Source organism: Bactrocera dorsalis, chromosome 1, assembly GCF_023373825.1.
Source record: "Bactrocera dorsalis isolate Fly_Bdor chromosome 1, ASM2337382v1, whole genome shotgun sequence".
In the NCBI taxonomy this organism is placed as follows: Eukaryota; Metazoa; Arthropoda; class Insecta; order Diptera; family Tephritidae; genus Bactrocera; species Bactrocera dorsalis.
This window is the reverse complement of record NC_064303.1, coordinates 106,576,548-106,589,609: the sequence shown is the minus strand read 5'-3', so window position 1 is coordinate 106,589,609 and position 13,062 is coordinate 106,576,548. Positions and strand designations below refer to the sequence as shown.

At 30.7% G+C, this 13,062-nt stretch overlaps 1 protein-coding gene across 15 annotated transcripts in view; it reads left to right on the top strand.

The window, feature by feature from the left end:
• The window catches only part of LOC105225119 (piezo-type mechanosensitive ion channel component), an 84,998-nt gene that overhangs the window by 54,545 nt on the left and 17,391 nt on the right, over positions 1 to 13,062 (top strand). For 13 of the 15 annotated variants that reach the window (XM_049449682.1, XM_049449553.1, XM_049449414.1 and 10 more), the window contains 5 exons: positions 73 to 856; positions 918 to 1,075; positions 6,886 to 6,942; positions 10,063 to 10,125; positions 10,995 to 11,131. In XM_049449682.1, coding sequence (XP_049305639.1) covers positions 73 to 856; positions 918 to 1,075; positions 6,886 to 6,942; positions 10,063 to 10,125; positions 10,995 to 11,131 — 1,199 coding nt within the window. Of the gene's footprint in view, positions 1 to 72; positions 857 to 917; positions 1,098 to 4,011; positions 4,439 to 4,521; positions 4,681 to 4,750; positions 4,988 to 5,934; positions 6,194 to 6,885; positions 6,943 to 10,062; positions 10,126 to 10,994; positions 11,132 to 13,062 lie in introns of all 15 variants that reach the window. The other 2 variants (XM_049449998.1, XM_049449452.1) reach the window with 2 other exon arrangements.

The window sequence follows — 13,062 nt, the reverse complement described above, 5'->3', positions numbered from 1 at the left end:
TTTGTTTGAAAATTTTACAAAATTTTTCTATTAATTAACTGTTTTTTTTTACCCTACCATTATCAATTTCAGATTACCCCTGGGAGAATTCTCGCTTCTCCGCGCCCATACAAGGTTGGCTGCTGTTGCCCGGTGGTATGCATTATGACCATACGAAAAAGTTGATCTTCGATTTCATTCTACTGCTTTTCGTGACACGCCAAAAACGTATATTCCGCATTGAGTTGCGTTACGGCGATCAGTACGCCGGCGGTTCGAATCGCAATGTGGTCAAAGATATTGAAAATTTGGGACGCGTGGCGTTTATAAATCCTACAAATGATTTCCTATCGCACGTACGCAACTATTTGGATATCTTCATGTACGCCGTGTTGTGTGGCTTCTTTTGGGTCACATTGGCCACGGTGTTCTTGGCCGGCACGAATATGAGCGATTTCCTCACATTGGGTTATCTGATTGGCGCCTTCATCTTCCTATGGGAGGGCTCCGATTTCTATTTGCGTCCCATACAACAAATTATCGGCCGTTGGCGTTGGCTGCTGGCTTATAATGTCTTCAATATTGTTGTGAAGACATGTCTCGAAATGGCCGGTTGTCTATTTTTGAAAGATCTAACTAAGCATTGCTGTTGGCTTGTGCATTTATTGGGCGTATCATGTCACTTTCCCACGGAACCTATTATGAATGATCCACTGAGTAAGGACGACTCGGATTGTCCGGAGATAAATAAATCATCGATGCTGATGTGGGACACCATCTGCTTCGCATTCCTTATACTACAAATGCGCATATTTAAGTCACATTACTTCTGTCATCTGATTATCGACACGAAGGCGAACAGCATTTTGGCGACCAGGTAAAATTTGTGCTTTGCTCATGTTTTGAATCTTAATATTATGAAATTTTTATTTTTGCAGAGGCGCTGACATAATTGAGGACCTGCGTCAGAAGCAAATCGAACATCGTCAGCAGCATGAAAATGAGATTTTGGTAAAGATCAAGCGTAAGATGGAGCGCATACGCGCCACACAACAAAAAATGTTGAAACCCATTGACAAACCCACACATTTCGATGGTAAGTTGAATTTTCACATTTTATGCTTACAAATTAATATCTTTAGCCAGTCTCAAAAGCGGAAAAGAAATTTATGTCCTGTATACATACACATGTACTATATCTACCTGTTTTTTTTAACATGTTCCCAGGTAATGACATTTCGCTTGGTATGGCAGAGTGTTATTATTCATATATATTTATAAAGCTGAAGAGCTATTAAAGTATTCAAAATTTTATATACCATTATATGTTCACTATTTTTGAAGATTACATATACATATGTACTTAAAAGGCTCTTCAGCTTTGAGGTTATGTCTGCGATTATAATTTTGTATATATCTTCAGTGACTTGTAACCAAGTGTTCAGCGCATATTTAAGATTATAAAACAATTTTGGTCATAGTATGTACCCAGCAATCGTTTAAACTTTAAGGTTATGTCTGTAGTTATAAGTTTTTATTTTTAATTTGTTTTTCTTAAGCGCTTATTGAGTTTTCAGCGCATATTTAAGGTTATAAAAATTTTTTTTTGGTAAACTGTCTCTCAAACTTGAATTGTGTGTCTGCAACTATACATTTTTATTTTTAAAATATTGAAATCATAAAAAATATTCAAAATAATAATTTTGGAATCATAATTGAGTGTTTAAGAGCAAATTTTATAAAAAATTTTTGGGAAGTAATTACTCTCTCTCTCAAATTTTAAGGTTATATTTTCAGTTATTCATTTTGATTCCTAATTCCTCCTTCTTAAAGAGTAATTGGATATTTAAAAAATATTTTAGTTATAAAAAATTATATTTTTGATGGGCTGAGTTCAACATCTCTAAATTTATATGCGCAAGTTAATTTTTTTTTATAATTTAATTGTAAGATTTTTTATAATTTTGTGCATTTAAATTTAAAGATGTTGCACTCAACCCATCGGCGTCAAAATAATATTTTTTAATTTCTATATAGAAAGAAAAAATATTTGTTTGATTACTTCTAAAAAAATATATTATATTATTTTTTTTTTATTTCATATAGACAAAAAAAATTAATTGAGTAATTCTAACCAAACATATTTTTTATAATTTTTTTTTTAGTTTTATACGTATATATGTACATAGATAAAAAAAAATATTTCATTGATTAATTTTAACCCTACTTTTTGGAAAAAAAAATATTATATTATTTTCTTTTCAACATCATATAGCCAAAAAAAAAATTAGTTAGTAATTCTAACCAAACTTAAAAAAAAATATTTTTTATAATTTTTTTTTAGTTTTATACAGATAAAAAAATATTTGACTGATTAATTCTAATCCAACTTTTTCAAAAAATATATTATTTATATGTACATATGTATGTATATATTTGTAACCTTATAAGCCCACTTTTTCAAAAAATATATTTTACATATTTTTTTAAATATTATATAGAGAAAAAAATATTTTATTGGTTAATTTTAACCTTACTTTTTGATTAAAAAAATTGTAAATACTTTCGTTTTTTATGTCATTAATTTAGAATACTAGAAGAAGGTATAATATAAAAATGCTAAAAACAACTACTTCTCCATGTAGAATAAAATTTATAAAATTGAGGTTATGAAAGCATTCAACATTTGTTTTCCTTACTACTATTTTCAAGATATTAACTAATGTCTCCGGTACTAAAACGTTCGTAGAAGTGCTTTGAAAATAAATTAAGAGGCCAACAATACCTTGAGCATAACTTTTTTCAAGGGATTACATGGGTTTCCTCGGGTAAAAAACAGTATTTTTTCAACAATTTATTCTCATATAAAAATTAAATATTTTATTAGGATTTTCACAAACAAAGAAATTCTGAAATTTTTCGAAAAAAATATTTAATGTGTATTACTCGGCCATTGCGACGCCATTTCCGGTAGCCCCTCGGAAAAAGATGAGCCCAAGTTGGCAAAATAACTCCTTACAGGATCATGTAAAGTGAAATAAAATACGTGTTTTAGTTAAAACCTTAATTTAGAACTTGAATAAAGGGAAAAATGTGGAAATTGGATTTTTGATAGACAATTTTACAAAAAAACGAAAATTTCCGTAAAAATTTCGCGACTTTTTTTTCAAATAGTTACAATCGAAAAAAACTCTTCGTCCAAGTCTTTAAGAACTGTATCAAAGACCTGTGTAATTTCAGGAAGATCTGTTAAGTAGTTTTCGAGAAATCTTGCCGACCGACTTCAAAAACACAGTTAAAAAAAAACTCGTTTAAAGACGGCGCACTTAACCTAGATAACCTCGAGAGCGCAAGTTCTCAGGGCTTTATCTCCGATACTATTTCTCGGATCAAAATTTAGGACAATATTCTAGAAGTGTTGTAGAATTGAATAAGATAATGAAAAAATCGATTTTTTTTAAACTGTAAATCCATGTAACCCCTATTTATGTAAATATAACTGTAAAGCCATTTATATTCTCTTTTTAACACTTTTTGGGGCGAGAATGAGATTTTATATCAAGGGAATTGATATTTTATGTCATATCAAGTTCTATAATTGAAGGTTCATATCGTTAAAAATGTATATATAGAATAACGGTTTTTGTATTATCTATTTAAGTTCTTCTAAAGTTTAACTTAAGTATTCTTACTTGAAATTCAATTTTTATCGCTCGACTGTATTGCAGTCGGTAGTTTTTTTGACCGCCAAGTACCACCGCGTCTACTTTCAAGTGCGCTTTTTGCCGTCGGTGAAGTTTTAATTTCATTTTTTATTGTCGAGTGCATTTTTCAAAATCATTTTTGTACGAAAAATGTTTCTTGATGATACTGAGTTTTATTTCAAAAGTTTTATGCAAAAAAAGTATATCTAAACTCGTGTATGCGAGCAGCAACACGCACACACACCGGATACTCAAGCACAACTACAACAAAAATACTCTAAATAATCTATGCTGCAGCAACCTCCGCAGATACTGAGTTAAAGCCCACGATACTCGTAGCGCCGTTGGCGCATCAAAGTAGTTTCGCCTCGTGCCAGGGCTCCGGGTATCACACACCCGACGACGATGATACCAGCGACTCGAGCTCAACTTCGCGAACGCATAGCAGCAGCAGCAGCGGCAGTAGCAGAAAGAGCAAGAAAAATGGTGAGAAGATGCGTCGCGATAAGCGCATGCGCCATGATGATGATAGCGGCAGCGATACCAGCACCGAGGAGTGCGTGCACCTTATCGACAATGATACGGTGCAGCACAAGATACGCATTGAGTTCGCCGATTATGGCGGCTCCGAGGCGGCTGCCGACTATGCCGATGTGCTTTCACAAAGCGAGGCCACCGACAACGCGCTGGCCGAGGATGTTGCTATTGCTATGCGCTTGCGTTTGCCAGAAATCGGTATTCAACCGCATACGCAGGTAAGTAGCGCTGTGATGAATCTTTTCTTTAACAAAACTCTGCAATTACTTTAATCCAACAACCACCTGTTAATATTGTGAAGCCCACCACGCCTACTTCGGATCACACCACTATACCGTTAGATGGTTTTTTGGATGTGCAACGAATGTCATTTGGCTCGGGACCCAATTCGGATTTGGCTGCCGCTATACGCGAGGAGGACTCGGAGATTTCGAATGAGGTCTTCTCACCGCCCACTTATGTAACTTGCAATTAATCCACTTGGCAGCGTTAATGCTCGTTTTTATCGTTTGTGTGTATAAATTTTCTAGGACTCCGTTCAGCAGCCCACATTACTGCACACATTAATGGTGCCAGTGGCAACCTCAGCCAGCCTCAATGTGAATGTTAGCGGTGCCAGTTCAAATATCTCTTCGAATTTGGTAACGGATGGTGCCGCCGGCAGCACTGGTAGACATCGTCGTCAATCATCGGTTAATGTTGTGTCGTGGAATGAAACGGTTTCGGTGCAATGTGCACCCGATGAAAATACCGATCCCGCTGATGAAGTAGGCTTTGATATATAAAACTGTAGCCCGCAGGAAGGGGTGTTTGACAAAAGGGGCGTTTTGAGACTCAGTCAATACTTTTTTGCAAAGTCGGTAAAAATATTGATTTTAGACTTTGGAAGTCTTAAATATTTGCTGATGAAACTATGATGTTGAATACCATCAGAATTTCAGAGATTATACGGTCTATTATATCCAAAAGTTCTACATTATCTAAGCATGTATCGACAAAAAAACCGCGTAAAACTCGGTTCTGTTGAGTTTTGTAGACCTATTGAGGTTATACTGTTTTGTTACTGTTGTAATACCGGTTTTTTGAATCCTGAGAGGCACTAGTTTGATACTGCCTACAAAATCGTAGGAACCTCTGGACGCAAGGAGAGTCGAAACTGACCTGAAATTGGTCCATCTTGGAAACCTTGCCCTCAAGTAAAGCGAAAGCGGTCCTGGAGTAAGGGAAAATCCATAATAGCGGAGGGAGTGTTTTAAGGGGTATACCACTCCCGTAGATGACGATCCATTTATGATGCGAAGACATTTTAAACCCTCACTACATCCTAGAAACCCTAAGAGATCGATAAGGTTTTTTAGTTGGTGATTTCGAGCATTCGCTAGTTCTCGACTTTAAGGGACATTGAAATTAGTTATTATCATATGAGGTCTTTCAGATTCACATACATAGATTGTTGTTGTTATTTTTGTTGTAGCGACACAATTCTGCCAAGTTACCAGTCCTTGACCGGATAAAAAATTCGAGTCCATTCCGGTTACGTAGGCCCGACTGTCGTGGGAACGCTCGGACATAGCTCGAAATATATGCTAAATAACGTTCACAAAGTTAAAAAAAATCCCTTCTGTCAAACACTTTTGCCCTGTACTACCGATTTTGACCAAAACACCTCGGCATTTCTTCAATTAATAATAAAAATCATAATTTTACCGCGCAGCCTTCAGTGGAGGTGCCCGTTACAATGCGTGAGAAGTCGCTGCATCGTCGTCACCTCAGTCTCGGCAATGCCACATACCCGTTGGATGAGGAGAGCATGCTGCAGAATGGTAATCGCCGCTACAGCAATGTGTCTTGGGCACGTGATGCCGAGGCGCAGCGCACCAAAATGCGTCCGCACAGTTGGGGACCCGTTGGTACGGCCTATTATTTGGATTCGTTGATGGGCGAACCCGTCGATACGACGCTGCATGGACAATGTGATTTGGAGTTTAACCTTTTTTTCTCTTATTGCCCGCTAAGCATACGATTTTTTCGAATTTAGTTTTAGTAATTTTGTAAATTGTATATAAATTAGCGAAAAATGTGTGATAATAGACAATAAAATTTACTTAATTCAAACGAAAAACGAAGCACTGCATTTTGTAAATAACACGAAGCAAGTTTTCCGAATGACTACCGTCGTTTTATTGCGTAATTCGCTACACTGACTAACAAAAATGCTGTACAAATGTAAAAAGAAGTGTGTAAATATTCAAAAGCATTGTGTTATGCTAACATTTTTCTCGCAAGTGTGACGTAGTTGAAGCGTGTTGTAGGTGGATCGTCTTAAAAGTTTGAATTTCATATAATTTTTTTTTATAAAAATCCTTAAAAATTATAAAAGTTGTAAATGCGTAGACTTTTTCAATAATTTTTTTTATATAAAACAACTCAAGTGCTGCCACTAGTCTGGCACAACGGTGGCTACGCAGCAAACGCAATTATGCCGCCATTTATGTAATAAGCCTGGCTTCCGTAGTGTATTTTTATTATCGCCGTCAGCACATTTTCATTTGCTTTCCGGCATCTTAATTAACATTAATTATTTAAGTTTGATATTCAATTCATTTGTTTGTATGCTTATTATGTTTATTTTTTCTTTGAATATTTTTTTTTCGAATACTTCTAGAACATGGTGCTCCGAGCAAACCGCACAAACGGAAAGAGATTAAGTTACACGGACCTGGTAAAACCCATTTATTTTATACTCGCTTAAAAATATTAAAAATATTTATTTTATATGTACACACAAATATTTATTTAATTATATGTTTAAATGATGTACTTATTGCTATTATGTTTATTTTAGTTTAGTCCCCTCTTCGTTTATGCACAAATCGCTTTTTACGTACCTCAATTCGCATATATTTATATTTGAAAATTTTTATTAATATTATCTCCTAAAAAATTGGCGTACCATTCTTGCTAATGCATTGTATATATGTATATACCTATGCAAGTTTTTTTTCTTGTAAATATGTATATGTGTATGTGCTTGCTTTCTTCCTAGTTTATCACTTTTGTGTTATACGAATATTTTACTTATTCCCTTATGCTCTTTCGTACATTTGTATGTATGCGTCTGTTATACTATTTTCTATAGATTTATGTATGTATATGTATGTTTGTGTCTGCGAGTTTTTCTCCTTATTGTATAATATATATTAGTTATATATATTTGTATAGCCAAAAATGTTTTTTTCTTCAATTTTTTCAGATTGTTTTGGTTTGTTTTTTGTATACAAAAAATAGCCTAGAATGTTTCAAAACTTATTTATAATGTATTTATGCTCATATATTTTTTATTGTTACATACTTTTTTTTATTACCTACCTATAATAGTAATAATTTTAACTAACATTTAAAGTATAACTCCTTTTAAGTATGAACAGACCCTCAGACACACAAAACTATTTCATATTCCTTCATCACTCCTATAACAAATATTAATCTTTACATCATATATTTTTAGGTTAGATTATACCAATAACTATAACTATACTAATAACTATTTTATATTCCTTTATGATTCTTATAACTAAGATATCTCGCCATCATATAATTCTAGGTTAGGTTATACATACAACTAATACTCGGTACAAAACTATTCCGTATTTTAATGGTTTCTTGAACATATCATGTATCCTATTCACCCTCATGAGTCCGCATCTTAGTGTAAAAATCCTTTTTAGTGCAAATCTAGATATTTTACGTTAGCTAAACATATTTTAGTAGCATTACCTTTGAATATTAGAGATTTATACCAACTATTTCTTTTAAAACCAAAACCTCATGTGTAAATGTTAACCTTTCTTGATCAGTTTCTTAAATATTTTTAATTTAAAAAAGTGTAAATAGTAGAAAATGTATTTTTTTGTAAAATTTTCATTATAAGTTTGTGAGCTTGAAGAATATTATGCTCATATAGTAGGTAGTTATTTAAAAGCAAGAACAGTACAGTAGTTTATTATCGGTTTTTCACCGACTTTGTGCAGTTAAAGAAGGATTTATCAGCTTACTTATAAAAGTAGAGGTCAAAGGTCCAGCTCTTTTTAATTGTTTGAGTCTTTGTCTTCCTTCTCAACACATATTATATGTATATATATGCAATCTTAAAACTAGTTTTTTGTCTTCATGGCGGATATATATGTATTTGTAAATATCAGACTATTAGTTAAGAAGTGAGTCTCATTTATATCCTCTTTGTTTGCTGTCAAATGGCAACTTTGTGTTTGCAATATTACTTTATCCTTAACAATTTTCATGAGAATTTCTATATATAATATAGAATTTCTATTATGATCTTTATTACCTAATAAGGTAGTTACCCTAAATATCTTCTTTTTTATTAGCGTAGAAAACGCTTACGCGGCTATAGCCGGTTATAGCTCGCCTTCAAACGGATGTTTTTTGGCTACCAAAAAGATACTTAGTCTAAAACCGAAAGTCGTGAGCTGCTTGAGACATACATATGTAAAATAGTCGTTTCTGGCCACTCCCAAGTTAATGGCGCTCAGAGAACTTTCCTCACTTGAGTGAACTTTTATAGATGGCTCCATTCTTCTAAACCAATACGCATGGCCCCATCCTCCGACTTAATGAAAATACTGAAAGAAAAAAATTCGTCAGCTCAAAATATACGTCATTTTAAGAGGTCAGAAGGGTGTTTTTAAAGAATTTTTCAGAACTTATAATGAAACCTTCCTTTCTCATATCTCTAACATTCCAACCACATCCAATTTCAGAAAAAACTTTACCAGCACATTTTATGAGTGTTCCAGATTGGATTTATGAAAAAAATTATTTTTTTAAACCGTCGCATGTGACAACCCCTTAAAGACCATCAGAGAGACAAATCGAATTGCTAGTCCTCGAAATGTACCCAAGATCCTTTAACTAGTTTTGCGTATATGAAATTAAGGAACTTTATAGCCATGCACACCATAAAAAGGGACTAGATTTCCTATAAAATTAAATATTTGACTGTTTTTCATATTAAAAACAACAAAATTAGACAAAACTTCGAAATTTCTTACAACTATGGAAAATTCAAACTCTTTTTTTTTTATTTTTGAAAAGAGGCAGAACTGAAGTACAAAAGGATGCATTTTTTTCACTCAATAACAAATGTTAATAGGCTGAAATGGTTAAAAAAAGATATAATATAAAGATTCCAAAACTATTAATCAGTAATAATATTAGTAAATAATCGTGTTTTTTCTTCTAGAAATTACTAAATTTACTCATATAGTAAGTCTAGGCATGTTATTAAACTTTTTTGTTTTTAAGTCTGCTTAGTATATTTTTTTTCGAAAATTTTATGAGTTATGCATTGTAAATAAATTTACTTACATTTTTGTGCTATAAGTGGAAAAAAATTTTTAAAAATCCGTTACTAAAAATAGCCAATATTAAATCTAAATATTTAAAGAATCATAATTCTATAACAATTTTTAACTTTATTTTAAAAAGGTTATTAATTTTTAAATAATTTATTGATATCCGATTATAAGGTTCATTGTTCAATAACAATTTTTTAACTACATTTTTGAAAATTTATTCATTATCATATCATTAAGTGTATTTATATCCGATTGTAATTAAAATTATTAATATTGCTACTAACCCTACGTTTTTTAAACTAAAATCTATTTTAATTTAGTATAATGCATATTTACTCCAAATATCGTTAGAACCACAAAATTCCATCCCCATTTGATTTAAGCTTCAACTTCCCCGTATTTTTTCACATTAAAAACAGTATTTTTAATCGTAAGTGTTATTTTGCATATTTTTGTTTCCTTAGATGCGCCCGATGCGCCTGTAGGTACTGTTGTCGTTGAACAATTACGGCTGCCACATAAGAAAGGTTTAATTTGTGTTCCACTCTTTTTTCATGTATGAAACAGTTTTGGTTGTTGTGGAAAGTTTAATCAATTTTGAAAACCAATAAACAACAATGAGCAATAAAATCGCCATGCAAAGTACTAAACCCACGCGTTTATCTGGTGGCTGAGCCCCTGCCAAACTAACACAGAACCGTTTAAACCACTTCAACGGCTTTTATCACGCACCTAACTGTATATTATTACATACATATACAGCTATAAAAAACAATTATTTACGCTATAATTTCTGCAATTCGCGCTTCTACTACTACATACATACATATATAACGTACATAGTTATTTACTAAAAATTAATATAGAAATGGAGTAAAAAATTAAAAAAAAAAAAAATTAAAATAAGTAAAGTTTAAAAAAATTAAAAATTTAGTTTTGGTGTCGATTTACTTACAAATAATGTATTTATAGTTATATAATGATTAGCTTAACATCGTTAGCCTCTTATTTAGATTCGAGTAGCTTTTCGAAGGCCGCTGCATCGGCATTCTTAACCATAACTACTATTTATAGCTCTGTCTTAAATTCTATAAAGCATTTGATCGTGTGTGTGTAACAATTGCTTACATTACTTGTAATTAGCAATCGTATTTGTACATTACTTTATATACTATATACATATCTAAATTTTCAATGGCTGTTCATACTACTTGTATACTTGTCTGGTGTTATGTTTTGCTTCATTTGTACATATTTACTTACAATCTTAACAATATATATACCTATATACTCATTTAATTGCTTTTAAACCTATTTATTGGATCTCATGTATGCCTCTGAAACTATTTTACTAATTGCCCACTTTCTTTTTAATTTAATCCTTCAACACGTTTAGCTGTACGCGCTGGCGATTACTATATGTTCGAGGATGTTGACGATAAGTTTGAATTGGACGTGATCGATGATGAGCAAGATTTCCTCTCCGAGCAGGAGAGTGAGAAGAAATTACAGCGACGTAAAACGGTCATACACGTGAGTATAGAAAAATATTCAATTACTCCATATACATATAAATATGTATAAGTATGTATGTATTCAACTAGTATTTTGTATAAATAAGCTAACTGTTTTTGTGCTACATAAAGACATGAAAGAATAAATGTAGTATTTAAGCATATGCAACGTAATTGCTGTAGCCGCAAAGTTGGTAATACACGGCTAAATGAAAGTACAGTGGGTGTCACAAATATTCATGCGATTGTATTTAATTATTTGTGGACGAATTTAATTTTAATGTTTTAACCATTTATTTTTATCTAAGTGAAATACATTATTAATAGAGGATTGCGAATTTTTTAATTCGAAAATTTTGTATTTCATTAGTCCAGACATACATACATATGAATGTACATACAGGGCTGCGATTTTTTTTATTCAAAAATTTTGGTTTAAAAATTTAATTCAAAATTTGAATTAAAAATTACAAATTCGAGCTGTTTTTATAATAAGAATTAATTTTGAACCATTCAATGACCTCCCAAGACAAACCCTGAATGCTAGTCGCCTAAATGTAGGCAACATGCCTTAAACTAGTTTACCGCAAATGAAATTGAGGGTCTATTTAGTGATCCACCCCCAAAAAAGGGAAAATATTTCAAATAAAATAAATATTTGCCAACTTTATTTATAAAAAATTTGAAAAATTGCAGTACATTTTAGCCAATTTTTAACTAAATTTATTTATAAAAACAAATTTGACGGAAATAATACAAAATTTTGAATGCCTATTATCCTTTTACTCAAAAACATGTTCAATTACCTAAAATTGTTGAAAAAATTTGGAATTTTTATTAAAAAATTTAATTAATTTTTAAAAAATTTCGAATTTTTCGAAAAAAGTAAATATTTAACTTTTTATAAAAATCATAAAAATTTTATTTTTTTTTCACTGTAGCCAAGTGGAATTTTTAATTTGAAAATTTAATTAATTTTAAAAATTTTCGAATTTTCGAATTTTGAACACCACAACTGGCAAAAAAATTTCGAAAAAAATAAATTTTAATCCTTTTTATAAAATATTTCAAATGATATTTTTGTTTTTTGCTCAGTAAATAATGTTTATTAATGTAGAATTGTTAAAGAATTAGATTTTTAATATAATAATTTAATGAATCGTAAAATATCTCGAGTTTGCAGACCACAACTGGGAAACGACTTTGAAAAAAGTTAAATTTTAAACAATTTTTTTATAAAAAAGTTAAGTTTAAAAAAAACTTATAATAAATTAAAGTAAAAAAATAAATAATTTTTTTTAAATAAAAGTGAAATTATTATTTTTATTTTTTTTATAGAAAAATTTTAAAATCTTTTTTCATAATTTTTCTTTATAAATAACTTTTTTATAAAATTTTTGTTCATACAAATTAATTATAAAAACTTAGTTTTTTTTTTGTTATTATTGCCAATTTCAACTCTATTTTCTAAAAGAAACAATACTGATATAATTTAAAATTATTATTTTTTATACAAATTTTTAAACCTTTTTTCATAATTTTTTTATAAATAATATACTATTATCTTTTTAAATGAAATGTTTGTTTATAAAAAATGTATTAAAATTTTTTTTTAATATTATTAAAAAATTTTAGAACTTTAGTTTATTTTCTAATTATAGCCAATTTTAACTATATTTTTTATTTCCTTAAAGTCTGAAGTAATATAAAATGTTTAAATAGATCGTATTTCTACACAGAAAAAATTTAAAAACCCTAATCCCTCTTAATGAATAATTAAAAAAAAAATTATTTAATTAATTGTAATTTTTCGAATTTTGCACACCACAATTTGGAAAAGATTTCAGAACAAAAAAAATAAATATTTGACAATTTTTTTAAAGTGATAATTTTCAAAATTTTTTATATTTACAGCCAGTTTTAACAGTATTTTTTTATTTTCTAAAAGAA